This window comes from Apis mellifera, linkage group LG5 (assembly GCF_003254395.2).
Source record: "Apis mellifera strain DH4 linkage group LG5, Amel_HAv3.1, whole genome shotgun sequence".
NCBI classification, from domain to species: domain Eukaryota; kingdom Metazoa; phylum Arthropoda; class Insecta; order Hymenoptera; family Apidae; genus Apis; species Apis mellifera.
Window position 1 is genome coordinate 10,004,736 of NC_037642.1, and position 22,974 is coordinate 10,027,709.

The 22,974-nt window shown below is 27.6% G+C and overlaps 4 protein-coding genes and 1 long non-coding RNA gene across 7 annotated transcripts in view; 1 reads left to right on the forward strand and 4 right to left on the reverse strand.

Annotated features, from left to right (window-relative positions):
- LOC408842 (transportin-1) overlaps positions 1-9,265 on the reverse strand; it is a 9,332-nt gene extending 67 nt beyond the window's left edge. The window contains exons 1-15 of one of the 2 annotated variants that reach the window (XM_392373.7): positions 9,099-9,265; positions 7,975-8,050; positions 7,703-7,882; positions 7,266-7,614; positions 6,985-7,186; positions 6,507-6,900; positions 6,110-6,421; positions 5,799-6,036; positions 5,404-5,693; positions 5,213-5,311; positions 5,023-5,118; positions 3,900-3,975; positions 2,459-2,633; positions 2,254-2,380; positions 1-2,056 (exon numbers count right to left, since the gene is read on the reverse strand). The exon at positions 1-2,056 is cut by the window's left edge and continues 67 nt beyond it. In XM_392373.7, coding sequence (XP_392373.6) covers positions 2,273-2,380; positions 2,459-2,633; positions 3,900-3,975; positions 5,023-5,118; positions 5,213-5,311; positions 5,404-5,693; positions 5,799-6,036; positions 6,110-6,421; positions 6,507-6,900; positions 6,985-7,186; positions 7,266-7,614; positions 7,703-7,882; positions 7,975-8,050; positions 9,099-9,203 — 2,700 coding nt within the window. In that variant the 5' untranslated portion in view covers positions 9,204-9,265 and the 3' untranslated portion in view covers positions 1-2,056; positions 2,254-2,272. The remainder of the gene's footprint in view (positions 2,057-2,253; positions 2,381-2,458; positions 2,634-3,899; positions 3,976-5,022; positions 5,119-5,212; positions 5,312-5,403; positions 5,694-5,798; positions 6,037-6,109; positions 6,422-6,506; positions 6,901-6,984; positions 7,187-7,265; positions 7,615-7,702; positions 7,883-7,974; positions 8,051-9,098) is intronic. The other variant, XR_001703068.2, reaches the window with a different exon arrangement.
- Positions 9,266-9,928: 663 nt separating this feature from the next.
- On the reverse strand, positions 9,929-12,966 carry LOC408843 (F-box/WD repeat-containing protein 9). The gene is made up of 7 exons (XM_392374.7): positions 12,699-12,966; positions 11,896-12,055; positions 11,402-11,544; positions 11,076-11,305; positions 10,564-10,813; positions 10,215-10,490; positions 9,929-10,118 (listed from the first exon to the last, which is right to left on the reverse strand). Exons 1-7 carry the CDS (start codon positions 12,780-12,782, stop codon positions 10,032-10,034), a joined length of 1,230 nt encoding a protein of 409 aa, XP_392374.4. The 5' UTR covers positions 12,783-12,966; the 3' UTR covers positions 9,929-10,031.
- On the reverse strand, positions 12,894-15,192 carry LOC113218559 (solute carrier family 52, riboflavin transporter, member 3-A-like). The gene has a single exon (XM_026440692.1). The coding sequence runs from the start codon at positions 15,097-15,099 to the stop codon at positions 13,774-13,776; it is 1,326 nt and encodes a 441-aa protein (XP_026296477.1). The 5' UTR covers positions 15,100-15,192; the 3' UTR covers positions 12,894-13,773.
- A 629-nt stretch (positions 15,193-15,821) lies between these two features.
- On the reverse strand, positions 15,822-18,312 carry LOC411110 (solute carrier family 52, riboflavin transporter, member 3-A). Of its 2 annotated transcripts, none has more exons than XM_026440693.1 (2): positions 17,437-18,312; positions 15,822-17,238 (listed from the first exon to the last, which is right to left on the reverse strand). In XM_026440693.1, exons 1-2 carry the CDS (start codon positions 17,616-17,618, stop codon positions 16,158-16,160), a joined length of 1,263 nt encoding a protein of 420 aa, XP_026296478.1. In that variant the 5' UTR covers positions 17,619-18,312; the 3' UTR covers positions 15,822-16,157. The 2 variants fall into 2 exon arrangements, with proteins under 2 accessions (XP_026296478.1, XP_394584.4); XM_394584.7 differs by having other exon boundaries at positions 15,824-17,238; positions 17,386-18,311.
- A 270-nt stretch (positions 18,313-18,582) lies between these two features.
- LOC113218811 lies at positions 18,583-21,908 on the forward strand. The gene is made up of 6 exons (XR_003304758.1): positions 18,583-18,832; positions 18,903-19,928; positions 20,174-20,340; positions 20,508-21,070; positions 21,160-21,442; positions 21,546-21,908. It is a non-coding gene; the product is annotated as an uncharacterized LOC113218811 (long non-coding RNA).
- The last annotated feature ends 1,066 nt before the right edge of the window (positions 21,909-22,974 follow it).

Below are 22,974 nucleotides of genomic sequence, written 5' to 3' on the forward strand. Positions count from 1 at the left end.
AGTTCTGTTTTTTTTTTTTTGCTTTTTTTTTTGGTTTTTTTGTTCGGTTTTCTTTTTTCTTTTTATTAATAAAGTTTGATTGACAACAGTGACTCAACGACGATTAAATTAGTTCCATCATCTACCATGTTGAGCGATTTTCTTTTACTTGTTTCGTATTTTCTTTCTTTTTTTTTTTTTTTTAAGCATTTTTGTTTTCTTCGACAAATGAACAGAAAAAAATAAAAATTACAGTTTACATCAATAAAAGTTCTAGAAATGGATTTCGTGATATTTTTCTTGTTACAAATTTCACGATATTCGTTAATACAATTTGTTACTTTTTTTGTTCATCATTTCTTGTCATCGATGCATAAACGCATTTCTCACAATTTCGATATTTCGTTTTTTTTTTTTTTTTTTCGAAATTTCTTTTATCAGCGAAAACAACGATGATGATAAACGCAATCTCGTTTCTTTCTTTTTTTTTTCTTTTTTTTCGTTTTCAATAAAAAGTGCTTGTTTTATGAACTGGCCCAAAAACTGGACTGGAATGACACAGTCAGCGCTTTAATTTCAAAAACATGCTACTAACGCGAAAAGATATTTAAAAATGAAATGGAGATCAGCGTGTATCGGTGCACATGACAAAAATTTCTCTACATCACGATAGATTTCACGTCATAGATTCAAAACTCTGTGGATCGTTACCTGCAAATCATATTCAAACTATATTCGTCTCATATTTTACTTTATATAACGTCAACCTGTTAAGAGGTGATATGCAAGCAAAAAATTTGAAATATTATCTATAGTGATAACAAAAACTTTCACTCTAAAATGTATTTATCTATTTACACTAACAGCTAATATGATCCTAATTTAATATTTTTAACAAAAAAATAATCACAAAATGGTCTGTGGGTTAAAATATTATATTCGACATATATAATTAAGAGCAATATATAGATACATACTTATACATGTATGTATATATTGATCCATTTGAAATATGTTTCATTCATACATGACGACAAAGTGTCATATAACCTAATATCACAATTAGCAAGGAGAGAATAAAGTAAGCAGAAAAATTTTGGTTCGAAACGAACGGAATGGCACTTTCTCTGCGTTTATATTGAGTTTTAACGTATAAAAATACATATTCTCAAAAACCTTCTGTACACTATGAAATTTCTAATTACATATTTGTCTATTCATTAGCTTTATATCAAATAAGTATTACTACCACCATCTAAGCTCTAGAAAACTCATCAAATATAGAATGAGGCACCTCTCTATCTTTCTTATAAAAAAAAAAAAAAAAAAAAAAAAAGAAAAAAAAAAAAGAAAAAAAAAAAAAAAGAAAAAAAAAAAGAAAAAAATCAATATCCTAATATATAAATGTTCGATCACAGTAGTTTAGCAAGCTCTATAACGTGAGATCTATACTCTCTCTTTTTTTTTTTTTTAAATTTATTTTGGTTATTACTTCTCCTTTTTTTTTTCCATTGTTTATTCTTTGCCATTCGCACATATGAGAAGTCGATTTCGTTTAAGAGCTGGGCTAGTTATTTACCAGCACTTCTTGTCTCGTTTCAATACGCGAGAATTAAACACTGAATAGTGTTATACAGCGCTAATGGAAACGGAGTGTACAGCGTGTAGGTTTTCACTACGTTAAGGTATCATTTCTGTTTTTTTTTTGCAATGCGATTTAGCGTCAAAGTTACGATACCTTTACTGTAAAGTGGTCGGTGACCCCAACACAGTTCCTCCCTCCCTCCCTCCCGCCCCCCTACCCGCCCACCCACGCGTTACATTTCGGCCCATGACATTTATTTTGTCGTTCTCATTTTCTTTGTTCCATTCTCATTTCGATTTTTCATTTATACCGCTTACTGAGGCTGTAGCTCTAATAACGCATATTAATTCCCCCAAGAGCCTGACGATGACCATAACACGTTAACGACAACGATGTTGATGAGAAGAGGCCGTGGTTTCACCCACCCACCCTGTCCACCCATTATTCTGTTTCCCGCCCAACCCCTTTCGGCCTGCCCCTTAAAGCGGCCTTCTGAAAGAGACATAATTAATTCACATTAACATACTTTCGAAACTAATTCGTTGTGTTAAATCTATCATTTTTTTTTTTTAACGGCGTATATAAAATTGATTAGAATTCAATACACTTGATACAAATGATTTTCAAAAATTTGAAGAGATTGAAGATTTTTAAATAAATTAAAGAAAAAAATTTCAAAGCTAACTTACCATATTTAGACGGGGCTGCTCAGACGCCATACATATTATGGAGTCGTTCACTGAGCTGTGGTGGGAATTGATCTGAAAATCGTTTCCAATTTTCCGCACCAACTTGATTTTTAAATCCATGTAATATCTATATATACAGAAAGAGATTTTTTTATTATCATTAATTGGAATAATTGTAATATAGCTAATGATATTTCTAATTTACCTTCTGGAACATGCCTTTAAGATCTTCTCTAGGCGTTACCCAAGATGCAACAGCGTCGCAAAAGAAGATAAAATCTTGCACAACTCCTGCTGGATTTACAGTGATCATTTGACACATACCTCTGAATGCTGAATCCTTTTCCTCATTATCTCTTATGCTTCTCAAAGAAGTACACCTAATAAAATACATATACAAATTATAAAACGAATGATGCTAATAATTTAAGAAGGTATATTCATCGTAATTGAAAATTGTATTCTAAATTATATTTTTAGATTATATTAACATTTCTTTAATATTAATTCATTTGGATAAATTTATTATTCATTCGAATTATTACTCCAATGATAAATTTACCTTCTTTCTAATTAGAATATTTACATTGATAGAGTATGATTATGGTAAAATATTATAACTAATCACTTGACATAATATTCATTCCCACAAGTTATGTAAGTTATACGTGAATAAATTTTCGTAGAACAATTAGTGTGGCAGAATTGTTGGTTTTTTGAAACCAGTTCTATATTGTAATCTCCTAACAAATATTACCTTTTCGTATCTTCATTTTTCAATTTGCTGGTATTAAAAATTAATAATTAAAAATCCAAACTGAAATAAAAATAAAAACTTTATCTAATCTAATAATATATATGATAGTTCCTGCGTTAGATTTCTTTGTCATCTTGTATCTTGTTTCTTTGTTATTTAAAAACCTAATCCAATAGAAATTTCTTTAACCTTATGGTAATTATTATTATTAATATTTTGATTGGCATCATATTAATACAATTTTATTATTAAGGCGTGGTTTACATTTGGCATTATCTTTTTAATTTTAAACATTTGAATATTGCAAAGTAAAGAAATATATTAGCAATAGTTGTGATAGCAAGAATATAACTAAAATGTATTTGAAAATGTTGATATTGAATTAATTAACATGCAAAAGGACATTTTTGATTGAAACTACCTGTACACAGTGAAAAGTATATGTAAGAAAAGAAAGATATATGTTTCTATTTAAATGCAAGGCGATAATACATAGACTAAAATATTACACAGACCTAAAACGTGACAAATGTAAACCTACCCTAGTTTCAAACTGCAATAATTAAGAGCCTATAACATACTTGCATGGTGGCAGAAAACCAAGGTAAATATACAAAGTAAAAATATAAAAATTATTAATACTGCAAAAAACCATTGGGCAAGTTAAATATTATACTTAGGATAAATTAGGCCCCTATTAATCAAGAAAACATATAATATTCGTTCTATAATATAAAAATAAAATCTTTCGTAAGAATTCTTGCACAAAAGTTCTTAGCAGCCCCTGATGCAATGTTACTAAAGAATCGGGAATAATATTTAATAAAGTGCTAATAAAAATAGAAGATAATATAATTAATAGAATATAATAATAAAGAAATTTACACACCACTGTCGGACAAACTGCTGTAACATGGGGGCGACGTCGTGGGGACACACATAACCTAGGCGACCGATCGTTATGGCTACGGTTTCATTTCATTTCGGTAAGTAGACAAGTGAAGTGTAGTGAAGTGACCGGAAACACAAACAATAAGACAAACTGATAGCGAACCAACGATCAACTCAGGCGAATATTTTGTCGTTTATAAATTTCAATTAATTTGTAATTAATCATTTAATCAATAATAATCAATTTAATATTAACAATCTATAAAGACAGTGGGAACAAAGGTGAACATATGAAATACCGACAATGAACATAGGCAATATCGTGCTATTGTAGCTGCTGAAACAATAATAAAAATTAGATAGCAGCGTGCGAGCCCATGATTTGAAAAAATCGATATGAATATGATCTCTACCAATAAATGTCAATATAAATAAGAATAACCAAGAAACATAAAAATAAAACTTTTTCTCGTGAGTTTGAAAGCCAATTTAAAATACCGTCGAAATAATATTTGGGGCTTAGATGCAAGCATAATATATTGAATTGCAGTATACTTCTCATGGCAATACAGCCATATAAAGCCTGCAGGCAATCGCACACCACTAAGTCAGATCCAATGTACAAATACTAATAATGTAACCCGCTCATAAAACGTGCAAATATGGTCGTATAAAACGATCCAAAGTCGTCAGTCTGTGTGATTATTACCTTCAATAAAATCATTTACAAAAAATGCACCTAAACTTAAATGCCACCGAATGCTGAATCTAATGTGGGGAATTCTCTTTGTATATTTGGGAGACTTCTCATTAAATCGTCGTCGTTATCAAATATCCTAATTACGTTTATACAATATTTGTAATATATAAATCATATGACACTACAATGCCTTAAATGAAAAGTTTCCCCTTATGTGCAGAGCATACTTCTAAGAAAAGGTATTACTTCTACTAAATATAAGTGAACAATAATAATGTAGTTATATTATTATAGTATTAAAAAAAAATAATAAAAATGAGATTTTTACTATGCATTACCCTCTACCATTTAAAAGTATGCTCCATATACGATACTGTGTAGAAGAAACTATATATTCAAAAATATTGTACATAATACTCACCTGTATTTTCTAGCAGTGTTTTTGGTGTATTTGGTCTATTGATTATGTCGATGAGCTGTGTCAGAATTAGTGGAATATATGCACTTGTATCAGACCCTACAAATGAACAGAAAGATATATACATATTAAATAATTTTACTTATAAATCATATTTTATATATTTTAGATAGATGATTTTAAAATAATTTACCGAGTTTTATAGCTATTTCACCAATAGCCCATGTTGCATTATTACATACAGATATGAACTCAGGATTTAAATTTTGTCCAAGTATGGGCATAAATTCCGCTATAAATAAAATCAACAAATAAATATTTTGAACTTATATAAATGCATATTAAATATTAATACATAATCATAATAATAACAAAAATACTTACGTATACATGGGAGAACATGTTGGAAACAAGCCTTTGTAAGATCTCCTAATAAAGCAAAACTGCTCTGTCTAACTTCAGGCATAACATCTTGCATACATTGATATAATAATTGCATAACATTGCTATTCATTACTAAACGTTCCATATGACCATCCAAGCCTTCTGCCAAACCACTAAGGAGGTCTAATGCAACAATCATAAAATCTTTGTCAGGGGCTTCAAATTGTTCTGGGCTTTGTGTATTTGCTATATGTTGATTTAATGTCTGCTCTACAAGAGATACACATCGTCTAAAAAAGAAAAAAGAAAAAAGAAAAAAATAAATAAAATAAAATAAACATTTTGGTATATTATTATATTTACAAAAATAAAAATTTTTTTAAATTTATATTTACCTATATACGGGTTCACAATAAGGAAGGAAACCAGATCGTAAAGCAGTTGCAACTGAAGAAAGACATTCTAATAATGGAAAGAGATCTTTATCTTCGTCTTTCAATACATTCCATTTATTAATAAGTGGTGGCATAAGAAGGTTAATATAATCTGGTTTGTTAAGATGATGTCCTACTGAATCAGCAAGTGTACCAATTGCATCGTATAATATTAAAAGATTTTTATGTTGATATTTTCCTATTTATACAAAAATTATTAATAAAAAATAAATATGTAATTCAATTTAATATTTCTATAAATATATATTTACCAAAAGCAAAAACAAGTGTTTCAAGAATAAATCCAAGATAAGGGACTAATTCTGTGCATGCTTCCTCTTCTAATGTTGCAAAAGCAGAACATGCGGCTTCCTGAACGCGTTTATTGCCATCAAGTACTCTTTTGAGTAATTCAGTCATCAAAGGTTTCAAATGAGTGTCATGAGGTTGCGCACAAACCCAGTGTGCATATCGACTTAATGTCCAGCAAGTAATAGCGCGTACTAGTGCTTTTTTATCACTTAAGCAACTAATTAAATATGGAATTAATTCTGATAAATGTGGAATCATTCCACTCATACAACCTACGATATTATATATTAAATTATAATTTAAATCTATATAAAATAATACATAAAATATTGCATCAATAATTGACAAAAAAAGAACCTTCTGCTATAGCTCCCAATGCTAATATTCCAGATTCTTTGATTTCCCAATCTTGATGGAAAAGTGTTTCTTTTAAAATTGGTACTAAAACTGGTAATAATTCTTCTCTAAATACGTTTGCTAACATATCTAAAGCAGCAGCAGAGCATTTCCTTAAATTCCAATCACTAAGTGTTGAATCATCATCACATCCATCTTCAGCATCTGTATCATCTTCATCACAACCTCCATTTTCATTCGTATGCTTATTCATATTAGCATGATGTGTATGATGTGTTTTTGATTTTGGAAATCTTGGTCTAATATCTTCTTCTCTATCTGGGATCATTTCATCTTCTTCTACATCTCCTTTTAGAAGTATTATATCAATTTCCGAATATTTCATGCCTCTTACCTAAAATTAAAATATTATGAAATTAAAATTATTTATTGTAATATTTATTTGAAAATTTATTTCATTTTAATTATGATTACCTACCAATATAGGTACTAAACGGGGTAAATGTGGTGCAAGTGCTTCTTTACAAATTGGTTGCTCAGCTAATGAAAGCCAAAATTCACAAGCTTCTAAAGCAACTCCTTCATCAAGATCTTGAGTCCTCATTAACATATATTCTATTATGTTATGCATATGTGGTATTAATCTATCCATTCGTACTTCAAGCAACATTACCAAAGCTCTTTAAAAAAAAAAAGTCAGTTTTATATTATACAAAATATTTTATATAATCTATCAAAAGAGAAATAATATAATCATACCTGCAAACATGTTTTCTAACATCAGAATCATCATCATTAGCTAAATGGAAGAGATTCTCCAAAAAACTATCTATATGAATCATTAAAGCCTGTGTACGATTAACAATAAACTGATTAACACAGGCAATAGCATGTGATCTAATTTTAGGGCTTGAATGTCTAAAAAATTGCAGGAACTTTGGAATTAAAACATTTAATGGTCGATTGAGTGCATCAGAGTCCAATATTTCCGAAGAATCTTCACAAATTTTTTGAAGAGCACCAAAGGCACCTTCACACACATTATAATCTTGTGAATCTAACATTTGACAAAGTGCAGGTAATAATTCTGGCCATCTGGTTAATTCACCTATAAAAAATAATATTTAATTATAATGAAATAATCATAAATAGTATAATAAAAAATTATTTAATTATTAATTATTATTGTTAATTACCTTTGGATGCAATAGTAGTTATTAAAATACCAACAGTTGCACGAATTAGAGGTGATGGATCTCCAACTGCTGATAAACATTCTTGCTTGATGAAATTTGTAACTTCTGGTAAAAATTTATAAAAATGAGCTTTAACGTTATTTTTCAAAATCAATCCACTTAGAGACCTTGTTGGTTCATCTTAAAAGAAAAAAAATAATTAACATCATGCATGTATTTAAAAATATAAATTAATAAGTCCTATATAATAAATTAATACTTAAATTACATACCCTCTGATGTGAGTTTTGTTAAAACAAAAATAAGGTAATTGTTAAAGTCAGGAAATTTGTTTAATTCTTCCAATTTCTAAGAAATATTGATAAGGAAAAATTGAAATAAAAAATATATATTATAATTTTATAATTTTCAAAAAGAAAATAATGCACATTCACATAATTACTAATTATATTTTTTTTAGCATTACATATGCATTTACAATAAATGCAAAATATTGTATTTTATAAATTTATGCAAAAATATAAAATATATTTCTCATTATATATATGAATAAATTTATAAATATATATAAAATGTTTTGAATCATCAAAACTTCGTCAAACTTGCTACAAATAATACATACATATTATGTATACAGTACAAACAGTATGGGAGTATATAAAAAAAAATTCAAGTTTCTGTAACTGTAATTTTCTAGCACTTATAATTCGCACAAAATATAGTCTATCAACATCCATTTGTGTATGTCATTTCCAGCCTGTTTAATTAATATTATAGATGAAACTATATACAAGATTTATCGATTACAGCGTCAAGAAAACAAACTCGTCACCGACAGTAACGGCATTTCCGACGCGCCCCGCGACAGAGATCATGTATCGTTAACATATTTCTTGGCGCTTAAGCATAACTCACGTGTTATTCGAGAAAAACCTACAAACTTCTGTCGACCTACTATTATTACTTCGAATATTAATCGTAAAATGATTTCGTAAAAAATAATGTGAACAATTATGAAATGGGTTATATGATTATATAGAATCATATTTGTTGCAATACGGTGTCTCAACGACTTTTCAATCGAACTACAGATGACAAAAAAGGGGATTCGTGACAGGCTGCGCAAAAGCGCGCCGAACATTTTTCCATCTTATATCTAATAAAATATCTCGATAATTTTTATATTTATTGAGACTCTTTGTTCTATCTTTTTCATTAAATTTTCGAACTTATTTAAAAGAAGCCTTATTTTTAATGAGATGGAAAGCACGCCCCTTGATTGACCTATCCGCTTTACTTCGTTACCGCGTCGCGGGTGTACTCACCGGGAACAAAAATCTCTCAAATGAACTTTTTCATAGCACTGAACGATTTATGAACGTATAAGAAAGGATACTTCTTGAACGGCTCGCTGCGTAGCCGTATCCGGGCTCTGAGACTCCTTGAGGAGCGTCAAGATTTGTCGAAGTCCTTCCTCTTGCGGTTGCCACGCCATTTTCATCGTGTTTTTCAACAGCACCACTGAACGCAGCCAGCCTTCTCTGACCTCGCAGATAAACGGAAGCTCCCCACGGTTACCCCCACCATCACGCCACGAAAGCATTAAGATACCGGCGTACGACACTAGGATTCTTTAGTTAAATTTCGCTAGGTCGTGCTGTCGGATCTGCGATTAATTGTTCAAAACAATTAGATGAATATTTAACATCGTTTCATAACGATATTCCATTTTTATGTAATTCATGCAGATAGACAATTGAACGTTTTCGATGCTTAGCAGACGAGCATTTCCGGCGACAGCAGTGACATCGATTGTCCTGCTATTTGGATTTATAAGTTCGGATAATGTTTTCAAATATAATATTATTTTGTCGTTATATATAATATTTTCTATTATCTTTTCAAAATATTTAAACTATTAATAATATGTGATACGTATTAATTTTTAAAATAAATTTTAAATTAAATAACTGACAAACAAGTTTTTCTTCGGGGCTTTTGATTCGACAATTACACTCCTGTTTAGCGGCTAAATTTTAAATGTCGAAAGAAATGTTATTTATAATAAAATATTTTTTAATGATTTTTTTTTATATTTAATCGATCATTTATTGTCACTTTTTATACTTTATTATTATTTATGATTTTATCATTAAAAAATAAATAATGATTAAAAAATAAATAATAAATAATAAATATTTATGGAAAACTATAGCAAAACATTTATTAAATTACATATATTTTTATTATTTATTCATTTATTAAAATTTAAGATGTATACAGTATATAAAAGCGAAATGTTTATAGAACTCATTAGTTATTGACATTTTTATGCACATTGTATTCGTGATTTTGGTCTCCAAATTTCGATTCCTTCTGTACCAGAAACAGCAAGAACATCATTTAAATAATCTGTCTGTAATTAAAGAAGCTGAATTTATTATTATAATTATATAATTAACATTAATTAAAATTTATAAAAATATTTTATATGTTACTTCAAATCACTTACACTAGCAATTTCACCATAATTAGATTTTAAAGTAGTAAGATGTTGTGGAGGATCGGTAGGACTGGAAATTCTAACTGTTTTGTCCATAGAACTTGTGAGCAAACATCCTGGTGCAATATGAACACCATTAATACCTTTTTTATGTTCAGTAGCATAACATTTAACTGGTTCAAAATCCTTTTTTGGATCAAGTACATGTAATTTTGCACTACCATCCCCTACATAAACTATGTCCTGTTCCATACTCATACTCATAGGAAATGATTCTTGAGAAATCTAAAATATATTAAAATAAAATTATTAAATTTTTACCATTTTTTAGTAAATCTTTTTATTATAATATCCTTACTGTAACATTTTTCATAGTTCTTCCTGCTCTTTGATCCCATATAGATACTGTTCTATCTTCACTTGCAGATAAAATAAAGTGAGAACTCATAGCCAATCTAATGACTGCCCTTTTATGTGGTCGATATTTTATAATGGGTTTATAATTTAATCTTGGATCAAACACTAAAATAGTTTTACAAAATGATCCTGTTGCAAAGAGTGCCAAATCTTGGCAAGATGCAACACACAATAAAGCACCTGATACGAGCCTAAAAAATTAGTTAATGTTTCTATATAACATTGTAACTTATTGAAATAATATATAGCTACTTTTGGCAGAGCGAGTGAAAGCAAAGATTTCTTGCTTAATTATTCTTTTCAAAAAAATTATAAAAAATTTTATTTTCAATATTCTTTTTGTTGAATATAATTCATTGTCTAAATATTATTTAAAAATGAATAAAAAATGTTCGTGCCTTCCTCGCTCGGCCGTCCCATAACGAGAGCAGCGAAAATGATCAGCTCATGTACATCTCGTAAGTTTTGAAGTGAATGAGACCAGTGTTAGTAAGTGTCCATGCTTTAACACTTTGATCCCAACTACAACTATATACTGTATTATCTATTGCTGCTAAATCCCAAATCCATCCATCATGAGCAAAATCTATGCATGTGTGACTTTCTCTTTCATTTTCTTTTGTAGAAAGTTTCCAACATACCAAAGATCGATCTCTAGCTCCTGATATGCAAATATTTCCTTCCTATATGAATTATATGATATTAATATGAGTATTATTATTGTAAATATAAATTTATAAAAATATGAAATAAAACATTATTTAAAATATTATACTAGCCTGCATTAATAATAAGCCATCAATAGTACTGTATTGCACATTACTAAGTGATAACTTCTCCATACAATCTTTTTTTCTCCATAATGATGTTTGCTTTTCCAATGCAACACATGATAATTTCCAAAATAATTCATCATCCTCAGCTTAAAAATAAAAATAATATATTATAATAAATAAAAAAAATAAATACATATAATTTTTAGCAAATAATATTCATATATAAGAATATATTTTAAATAGAAAATTAAATATAATATTAAATTAAATTAATTACAGTTTTTAATAAATTACATATTTTCTTTGTTAATTGAAATATTATGAACTATTTATTTCTTATGATATAGTGTATGAAAATTTAATTTTAAAGTTAACATGTTTTTATAATGAAAAATATGAAATATAACTAGTTATTGGATACAGTAATAGGTGGTGTTTTATTTATTTACAGAATGATTGGTCGTGCAAGGCGCAAGGTGCTATCAATTTGAGCTAACCAGGAGGCAAGACTGGATAACCAGTATCTGGCCAAATTTGACTAATCCTCGCTTTCCATAATGAATTGTCATTTAAAATTTGATAAAATTGTTTACACACTAAACTCAAACCATGTACTAATGTAGATGCATCTAGGAAGGAACAAATATGAAGAAATATCTGAAAGATAATAATAAAAATTTTTATTAATTTTATATATTATAATAATAAAAAAATAATATTATAATAATAAAAAATTTTGATTATTATGTGGAAAAAATATAATGTGTAATGAAAAAATATAATAGGCAATGAAAAAATATTTAAATATAATATAACTTTTTATTTAAAAGCATAAAACAAAATAAAATTTTGTACTTTAATACATGTACTACTGTGCGAAATAGAGATTTAAAAATGGCGTTTATATGCTACTGACGTTTCGTTAAATTCTCGCTATATTCCAAAGAATATATGTTACAGCTCGCTTATTAATCGAATTCAATTTTTATTTTAAAAGTTATTTTTCCAATATTACGTATAATATCGCTATTATATTAAAATTTATATTAATAAAAGTTATCTTATTATTTGTAAACAATAACATATAGCATTTGTAATTTGTCTTAATAGTTAAAAAAAGTTAATTGAAATAATAATAGATAATAAATATTATCTGATAAAGTTTTGAATTTTTTAAAATTATTTGAAAGTTCATTTACATATATGCATGAATGCATATATATATATATATTTTTTTAAGCATTATTTCTTTATCAAAGATATATGCGTATATAAAAATCTAAAATTTATTTATACAAACCTCGATTGGAAGATCGGATAAAGATAACTGGAATTCTGTTTGATTAGATTCAATTTGAGTGAAATGCTGTTCTTCATCACACATTTTAGTCTAATAAGGCGAGTATTAAATGTTACGTTTTTAAATAATATCATTCGATTGACTATTAAATATCTTGATGATTCAGCACGCAATAAAAAGAAATAAATGCAATGGTTGTTTTTTTATTTGACTTTATTATTTACCGTTTTGGTTCTTATATGCGATACAGCTTTGTATGAGCACTTATGAGTCATTTACCACCTCCGTTTTAGTAAATTTCACAATCTTCCAAGACAGGGCTGACAACGTATAATGACAAGTTTAAATAATATTTTTATTTTATTCGTTTTATTATACTTGCAAATTTGTATAAATCACTTTATAAAATTCCATTACATACTTGTACACATTTCATAATAAACAAAAGAATCTTTTATAATTAATTATATAACATAATATATATTAAAATTTAATTATGTAACAATCATTTAACAATTTTAGGATATTTAAACGTTCGTAATAAAAGAATACGTTCTCAAAATATTCCAACAAATTCATTTAGAATAATAATTTTTATATATTATAAACAATTGATATTATGATACATAAATGTGATTTTTTCTTATTAAATAAAATATAATTTAAAATTAGTAGTATACACGTAATAATCTTAAGTACGGTATTGGAAGGCAATACTTAAGATAACAATAGATAAAATATATATATTTTATATATAATTTTTATATATAACTTTTTTATAACTTCATGATTTCTATAATTGTTTTATATTATTTATTTATCCATATCTATTCATTCATAAAGACACATGCTGACATATGTACAATTATAAAAATATTTTTGTAAATACAAATTTATATCTTATATTTTATCAATTTTTTTTGTTTAAAGCTATAAAAAATCATTATTAGAATTTTGTACATATGTAAATATATAAATCATGTAAGGATATATTCAATAAAAGTGCTATTATAATTATCATTTTACATATACAATATATAAAATAAATAAAATATATATTTAATATATCAATTATTTAAGCACAATTATCATATATTTCAAAATAATTTATAAAATTAATTATTATAAATGAAAATATTGCACCACTTGTAGATGCTATTTGCATTATTGCACCTACATTAAAGAGTATATTGGGAAGTACTGTATTTCTAAATACTGATATAATAATTAATTTTAAATAAGAAATAAATCCCATTAAGAGTGCCCATGATATTATTACTAAAAAAATGCCAAGTTTTGTTGCTTGTAAAGGTGGTGATGGAGATATTGCTAAATATGTAACATAACTTCCAATAAGTAAACATATTATAGATAAGTAATTAATAATTTTTATACTTGAAATTTTAAACCAAAATGCTAATAAACACATAAGTGGATTTGCAATTTGAGCACATATAATTGATAATTTATATGCTATACTTCCATAAGGTAAACAAGAATAAGATTGTATGCTTGGAAAGAAACCATGGCTCAAAAAGCAAAAAATAGCAAGTAATATAAATAAATAATTTTGTGTTCGTTTAGTTAAATATTTGCTATTATTTACTAAATAATGTTTCATTTCTTGAATATTATTAGTATAATGATCATGAGAATCATATGCTTGTTTTTCACTAAGTATTGTATTGATAGAATTATGAATTTGTTTTATGTTTTGAAAAACTGAAGAATATTCTAAAATAGCAAAAGCAACTAAACATAAAAATAAAATAATAAAAATAAATAGAAAATATTCACTTGGAGAAAATTTTAAAACAAAAGATTCTAATGATTCTATATTAGTATTATTTTTAAGAATTGTACATTCTGAAATATATCCAATTCCTTGTATCAAAGCAATAATACTTGGCAGTACACCACTTAATCCTTCTCCTATAAAATATGATGTTAAAAATTTTATATTAAAGTTACGAAGATATGGCATAAATAATATAGAACTAAAGCAACCTACTAAGGCATTGAAAAATGTTAAAACAAATAATAGTAAACTGTATTCATTATCAGCAATAACAGTTTTCTCAGAATAAAAGAAACTTAAAAATCCCATTGCCAAAGTTCCTAATACCAGCAAACACATTATCCACCAAGGTTCATTTATCTTACATTTTAAGTATTGCAAAATTATATATAATAATGGACCAAAATTTGCAATTTGAGTTATTGATACTAAATAAATTGGTAATGACCATCCTTCAGGAGATGTATTAATAAGTACTGGTATTTGAATAAATATTCCATTAATACCAATCCAAGAAGATATGCCAAATAATATTATAAGAAAATGCACAACAATATAAGTTTTTTCATTGCATATTTTTTTATCTCGTGTAATATGAATCATTCTGCATTTATATAGAAAATCAAGTTTTTATATGCCTGAATAATAATTAATAAAAAAATAATCTTAAATAGTTTTTTATATTTATATAATTATTTTTTATTAACTTATTTCTCACCAAATTATTTTGTTAAATTTCCAAATATTATAATTGAAAAAAATTATTTTTACTATTTCATTTATGTATTTTGTAAAATTATTTAAAAAACAAAAGATAACTGATTAAAATTCTACATTATAGAATGCACTTAAACCAGAGAAACTGATATGATAAAATCATGAGATGTCTGACTTTTCTTTAATCCGAATAATAAAGTTTATCAGATAAAATATAAAGTTTGAGTAATCATTTTGAATTGACATAATGATAGTTAAATTTTATATTAAGTACATTTTAATATTCTAATGTATTAAACTCAAAATAAATAATAAAATAAATGATAAAATTAAACTTTGTATATTTTTGATATAATGATTAATAAAATTAATCATTATAGTATTGTAACATCTTTTCACATGAAAGATATTTTTGATAAAAAATTATTCAAAACATTTATTATGCAATAAATTATATTATAATTGCATTTTTTGAATTTAAAATTTCGAAAATATTATTTATCTATTTATATGCAAACAAATTTTGTTTAATTATTACAAGACTATTTTTTAACTATATTCATATCTTATATATCTATTTGAATTAAATTCATATTGAAATAAAAATATATTATAATTCTTTAGTTTTAATTATTAAAAATATTTAGCTTTCTTAAAATTTTATAAGCAAATTGGAAGTTTGATTGGCTTTAATATTGGTCTATTTAATATTGAAATTACGAAATCCAAATAATTCTTTTCTTATGTTGATTTATATATGTATAAATAAACTATATACTCTTAATTCGATGTTCCAGATTTATAATATTTAAAAATACTTAAACCCTGCTCTTTCATATTTAATTTGATAAATAATAGAAGCTAAGAGATACGTTTCATTTTTTAAATTAATTTTACATAATTTTTACTAATGAAATTATTAAATATAAATCTCATATTAAATGTCAATTTGCTGCAACTAATAAACATGGTGAATAAGAATGGAAAAGTTTTGCATGATTAACTAAGACAAATGTAATTATTGCTCCTATCAATGATCCAATTTGAGTTGCAACACCAGTATAATATAAACCTCTGCCAGGATCAGGCCTAAATAATGTTGTAATACCTAATTTTATAAATCCTATCAAACCACTAATTAATATCCAAGATAAAACTACCAAAAATTCACCTAACCAGGTATTTTGCAAAGGTGGTGTAGGTGATTCAATAGCTAGAAAGCAAACAAAACTAGAAAGTGCTATAACTATAACCATGAGACCAGAAAGGAAATTAACTTCTGGCATTTTTATGACAAAACCTAGACACATTGCCAATGGACCAGCCATTGATGATAATGTAACAGTTAAATGATATGCAACATTTCCATATGGCAAACAAGAATATGATTGAATGCTTGGTAATGTACCATTACCTAAGAAACAAACCATTCCCATCATAATTAATAAATATGAATAAACTTGCTTAGACATTGCCCAACCAGAATTTGTTTTATAACTGGGAGGAGCTCGTGTATCTGTTGGTAATGTTTCCATATTTGCTGAATGTTTCACACGCTCTCCAATAGCAACAGATAAATTGTTCAATCCCAAAAATGCTAAGAAACATAAAAACAATAAAGTACCAATAAAAATAAAAAAAGTCTGACTTGAAAATCTGGGTTCTGGATAATAAGGTGTTAATTCTACATTAGATCCAGGTTTAGTACTATTTAAACATTCAGGATTTCCACCAACACCTTGGATTAATGCCACTAAGCTTGGCACAAATCCGCTGAGTCCTTCTCCTACAAGATAGGACACTAAATAAATCTCTCTATAGTTCCTCATGTATGGCATAAAAAGTACTGAACTCGTACATCCAACAATAGCAGTTACAAACATTAATGATAATAGTGCAGTGGAATGCTTATTGCCAAATATTACAGTAGTTTTATCATATAAAAAAGCTAATATAAATGTAGACATTGCTCCTGCTGCTAAAAGGACATATGTAATATATTTGTCACATGACCATTTATTATATCTAAAACAAAAAAAAAATAATACTATAATATTATATATTTGATAAAGAACATTTCATAAATTATTAACATATGAATTAAAAATATATTTATGAAATATATCATGACATATATTATGAATTATTAAAATATATTTTTAATATACATACTTTATATATAATGTATAAAGTATTGGTCCTAAATTGGCAAATTGTACTAACATAACCATATGTGCTGGAAGACTCCATCCTTCTGGAGCTTCATTCACAAGAAGTGGTAATTGAACATAAATGCCATTTACACCAATCCATGCACCAAGACCAAACATTAGTGCAAGTAAGTCAACTAATAACCTTCTATTACTTAACTTTTGGCTCAACATATTTTGTCTTTTGTTATTCATCAACAGTGGGTCTAAATAGGTCAAATGACCTTGCTGATGAATCCTTTCTTCTTCAGTCGCCGTTTTTTAGCTTTCTTTTTGCAAAAAATAGTTAAATTTTATAATTTTCGATGATATATTTATATAATATAACGAATGAAACTTATTCTTTGTTACATTCAAAATTTTAAAATTGAAAAATTTAAAAATTGAAAAATATAATTTCTAAGAAGATTTTGTTAAGTAATTGATATTAATTGAGATTATATAGCAATTATTAACAAATTATAAAATCAATTCACAGTGTCAGCAACTTTAATGATTATTCAATATTTTGGTATTGCAATCTATTTTCTTTTTTTATATAAATGCTTTCCACTATCACTTTTCACTTGTAAAATTTTTATTTAATTATTTAATAAATTTCTAAAATTAATTTTTTAACACTTTTTCAAGACAGTTTTCTTTTTTCTTTTTCTTGTGGAAAACATAACCTTAAATCACAAATAAACGTTATAGTTACGATGAACTGACCAATATTTATTGATGCGCATATATGCGATTGCGTATATTAAATTCTTAGAAAAAATAAATATAATTTTGCATTATAACATGATAAAATTATGACGATCAACGTCTAACACCATACGAACTGATAGACAGTCGCAATTTGACTGTTGGTTGTTCGGTCTTTCGTAACTCGTGACTTGTAATGATTGGATATCGGTCAAATTTGCTTTATAGACATTGTTCATTTTTATTATCAATATCTATTACTATTGCTATAAATACATATATTTATAGCAATTTAATAATGCTATAAATTTTCATTTCTTCTGAATTAAAATATTTTCTCACTGAACTTGATAATTTAATAATTAATAAATAATTAATAAAATTTTTCTAAATTATCTCATTTTTGTATAATGATAATAAAAGATGTTTTTTTTAAGCAAAAATGATGAATTATATTTTTCAAATTTTCCCTCAGGCTATGTTATAATTTTGTACTACTTATTCTTAGATCAGTTACCATAATCATTTGTATTTGTGTTTCGAACTTGCCACTTTATAATAGCGTTTCGTATATCATGATCGATGTATTCAGTGGAGTAAAACATATTAGTCCGAATAGCTTGATTGATGTCTCTTGTGTCCATATCACATTACTATTACAAGGATTGATGTACATTTTAAATCTAATATATTACGTAGCGATAGATATTAATAAATAGGTAAAGTATAATTAAATTAAATTTACAAAAGAAAAAATAAATAAAGATGTAATTGTAAATTTTTTTACAGTTTGTGATTTTATAAAAACTGTTCATTAAATCATAAACGGAGAGGTAATGAAATAAATACCACCATCAATTGAATATAGCAAGAACTTTATAAAAGACGAGGCAGACTCACAGATGGTTTAAGTATATTAGTATATGTCTCAAAACTCTGAGAAACGTATGACGGTTTTGTATTCGCATTTTTTTTATTCTTTTTTAAAATTTTTTTTTTTTTCTTTCAAATAGATCACACATGAAAAAAAGTTGTTGCATAAAGAGATGTGTTTATATCGTGCGTAAAAAGTACGAACATACATCAATCGAAAAAGAGTTTTAGTCAAGGATAGAAGCTGAAAAAGGAAACGCTCGACTAGATTTGATAAACTCCCTCTTGTTATGTTGTATTATGAATTGTCGAAATTAACGTGTTTTTCTTCTTATCTAACCTTAACGACCAAAACTCATTAACTCGTTATCGTAAAAATATACATATAGTGTCGATCGTATGCAAATTATTTATTACTTATCGTTTATCAGTTATTATCATATTTTAGAAAAATAATTGTTTATTTCTAATTATAAACAAGAGAAAGCATGACAATAAAATATGAGAATATTGATAATATTGTAAGAGGGAGTTCTATTATTAAGAAAAAACGTGACTTTCGCTCCTATTGGAGGAGTATCGGGAAAAATGTACAACGAGGAAAATTATTTCGAATAAAATAATTTGCTTCGCAAGCGATTGTAGTTTTGTAAATTAACGTGTGAATCGTTTTTATCGCGAAAATGACAAGGAAATTGATATTATTTTATGATATCATCGTCCATCAGCGCGATATGACTTCAGAATAGAACTTCGATAGAATATCGAATGAAAAATCGATTTTCAGTGTTTCGATTTTTACCATGATCTTCGATACTTATCGATTTTTGTTAGTTAAGTCGGGTTATGGAGCGTTGATATTTGTGAATATTGTGAAATTTGACAGAATAAAATAAAAAGAAAAAAATTAATACGATTTTGAAAGATTTGAGAAATAAGGATGTAAGAAAATATTTTTAAAATAAAATTAAGAAATAAGAAAACAAGAAAAAGAACAAAAAAAGAACAAGAATAATGTAACCTGTAATAGTGTAAACGAAAAAAAAAATAATAATCCAAAATGCATATTCATTTAATTTTCAAATAGTTATCAAATATCATAAATCTTGTAAATTTTCTAGAATTTTTAAAACGATAAACTATATACACTATCGATTATACTCTTCATTTTATATCTCGTTTTTAAGGAAAACCGATAACCTAGAAACAGGTACAATATTAACGTCCTTCCTCTCCTCTGAATCCCGACGCTTTTGAAAAGAGTTACAGACGCGGAATATCGATAGACAAAAATTAATTATGCGACGTTGGAGTGGGGAAGAGCAATATCGGATGGAATTCACGGAACGAATGGGTGAGAGGCCGATGTCCGATATTTACATAGCTCGAATAAAAGTTCGGGATACCGTCCTTTTATTCGTCTTTTTCATCACTTAGAACTTTTCAACTCCTATAACTCTCAATTTCGTTTAAATATTCAAAATAATATATAAGAATAATATTCAAAAAATATTTCTACAGAAAATAGAAGCTGATTTTTCAAATTCATCGATTCATCAATGGATCGTTCAATATCGATTTCCAAAGGTTAATTGACACACGATGACGCAAAAGAATCGGAAATTTAATAAAACAATCTTATTCTGAAGAAAGAGGTTATGAATGGTGGAAAAGAAAATATATAAGTGCATGAAAAATATGTAGTGGTGGTAAGAGATGGAATCAAGAATCAAGTCGAAAAGAGAGAAAGAAAGAGAGGAATGAAGCTCCTTGACCCGACTGATTTGATAAATTCCAAGCATTTCTGCCATTCTATAGCGTAGTTATATGTGTGTAAATATGTATTCCGCTTGGTGTTCTACATTTCTTAGCGATGATACCCGCACCCGGCCCTCGCGAGAATGAGTTTAATTGACTGAAGTGCCGAGCCGAATCGCGGGTGCTTTGAAGCATGTATGGAAGTTCGTTAATATCGACGATATGTGGGAGACGGGTTTGTTACGATATTTTAAATCTCAATATCCGATTAACTCTCATTTGGTTTATACATATTATTCAGAATTTTATATATTATTTATGGTTAAGTAAGTTAGGTTATGTAATAATTATATATAAGTTAGATTATATAATAACCTAACTTTTTAATGCAATTAAACGAATCGAACATTTTTAGACATAATATATACGACACGTGAATGAGATTTCTAAGATTATTAAGAAATAAAAAGTAAGAAGATATGGAAAATCTAAATGTGCGAATAAACGTAACTGTAGAATGTTTCGGAATATCAGATGTCGAGGCTTTTGAAAATTGAATACCACTTGAACTAACTGAAATGCTTGCGCTGTTGCTATTCTAGATATCCAAAACATCCAGATATTAGATACCTTACGTATCCCGAATATTGAACAGAATATTTCACGTTTCAAATATTCGAATTCCGTTTCTTTCAAAGGTATGTACAAGTATTTGACATACGGTATATAACTATAATCGTTTAATTTATCATATTTCTTACGGTAGAAAACGTTCGATTAAACATTAATAAATTCTCCCAGGTATCGTGTCGACATTTATCCGCAGCATTAACTAGAACTCGCCAAAGCGGAAATCGCTGGTTTATCGCGCTGACAGACGCGGGGATTTAATCGTTCGATCGGATTAGATGCGATTGTCAGAGCTGCTGTCACGCCTGTCGCAAGCGTTTCGATTAGAAAATTGAAAACCGTGGAACAGGAGTGTTTAGACTGGCTTGAAGGAGGGACACAGGAGGGAGATTCCTGTAAACGGTTCGGTTTCTTTAATACATTGTTCGCTTTTTGTGCGGACGCAAAACGTTGCGATCGATAAAATCTGACAAATTACACAACAATACAATGACGTTAGATACGATCGGTCTCTTGTCGCCGATAAAAAAAAAACTCCTCCAACTTGGGTCTGGTCAAACGTGAATCGTTTTTGATTTTGCATCGCACTGGTTTTTTTTTTTCCATTTCTTTTCCTTTTTTCTTCTTTCTTTAATGCCTTCGTATTTTTAAGCAATTTCCAGACTAGAGCCAAGTTCGAGGATTGTTGGGCCGTTAGGCGGGAGATTTGACAAGCTTCGAGGACGCATCGACGTTGACGATTCCCGTCGGTGGTCCTAATAGTAATATACACATGACTGTATATATTAGATAAGAAAAACTTTGAATCGAGGATATTGAACGAGAGCGTTGCACGAGAGACTGCTTCTCCTATTTTTTTTCTTTTCTATTACGTTTACAGAAATGTGTTACACATGTATATTATGATGATCCTCGGCCTTCATAAGCATAGGGAAATCGTCGAAGATCGCAGGATCGTATTTTTTTTTCCTTTTTCATCGTTTCGTTAGTTTCTTTTATCTCTTTCCTCTCTTTTTGATTCCTCTCTTTTTATTCGAAGTTTTTTCCAATTTTTTTCTTTTTTTTTTCTTTTTGCTAACTCGAACATTCTTCATTGCAGATTCTCTGACGAGGAAAAAAAAGAAATACGGATTAACGTAATCTTGACTTTAAAGCTTTACGAATTCAAGGCGCTGTATTAAAATGGAAATAAGAATCTCAGTCGTCTGGAATCTTGAACAAATTTTTGCTGATTCGAAAGCAAGCATTTTTTTAATAAACGGCTATATAATGGATATACAAAATGACACAAGAAAAGCAAAAGTAAAACGAGTTTATTTATTGCTTTTATCTTCGCCAATCGTATCACGTGCTTTCTTATCGTTTAAGCCTGAAAGCCATGAAAAATAAAAAAAAAGAGAGATGGAATATTGGTGGGAATAAGCAGAACTGTAATTTTAACGCGATTAACGCGAAAATTATGCTGGAAATTAGAGCGCGGAGATATGGTAGATATATTATCAGAAATTATAACATGTATTGTGCTAAAACGTGAAAAAGTTGAACCGAGGAATATGGTTATAGTAAAGAGAGATACGATAATGCGAATTATACGACGAAG

What these genes read in the sequence shown, in the direction of transcription:
- LOC408843 (XM_392374.7), bottom strand. Translation starts at nt 12,782, where the DNA reads ATGTGTGATGAAGAACAGCATTTCACTCAAATTGAATCTAATCAAACA. An exon ending in TATCCGATCTTCCAATCGAG is followed by an intron (nt 12,056 to 12,698) that starts GTTTGTATAAAT and finishes ATTATCTTTCAG; the next exon opens with ATATTTCTTCATATTTGTTC. An exon ending in TTATCCAGTCTTGCCTCCTG is followed by an intron (nt 11,545 to 11,895) that starts GTTAGCTCAAAT and finishes TTTATTTTTAAG; the next exon opens with CTGAGGATGATGAATTATTT.
- LOC113218559 (XM_026440692.1), bottom strand. Translation starts at nt 15,099, where the DNA reads ATGATTCATATTACACGAGATAAAAAAATATGCAATGAAAAAACTTAT.
- LOC411110 (XM_394584.7), bottom strand. Translation starts at nt 17,618, where the DNA reads ATGAATAACAAAAGACAAAATATGTTGAGCCAAAAGTTAAGTAATAGA. An exon ending in CTTTATACATTATATATAAA is followed by an intron (nt 17,239 to 17,385) that starts GTATGTATATTA and finishes TTTTTGTTTTAG; the next exon opens with ATATAATAAATGGTCATGTG.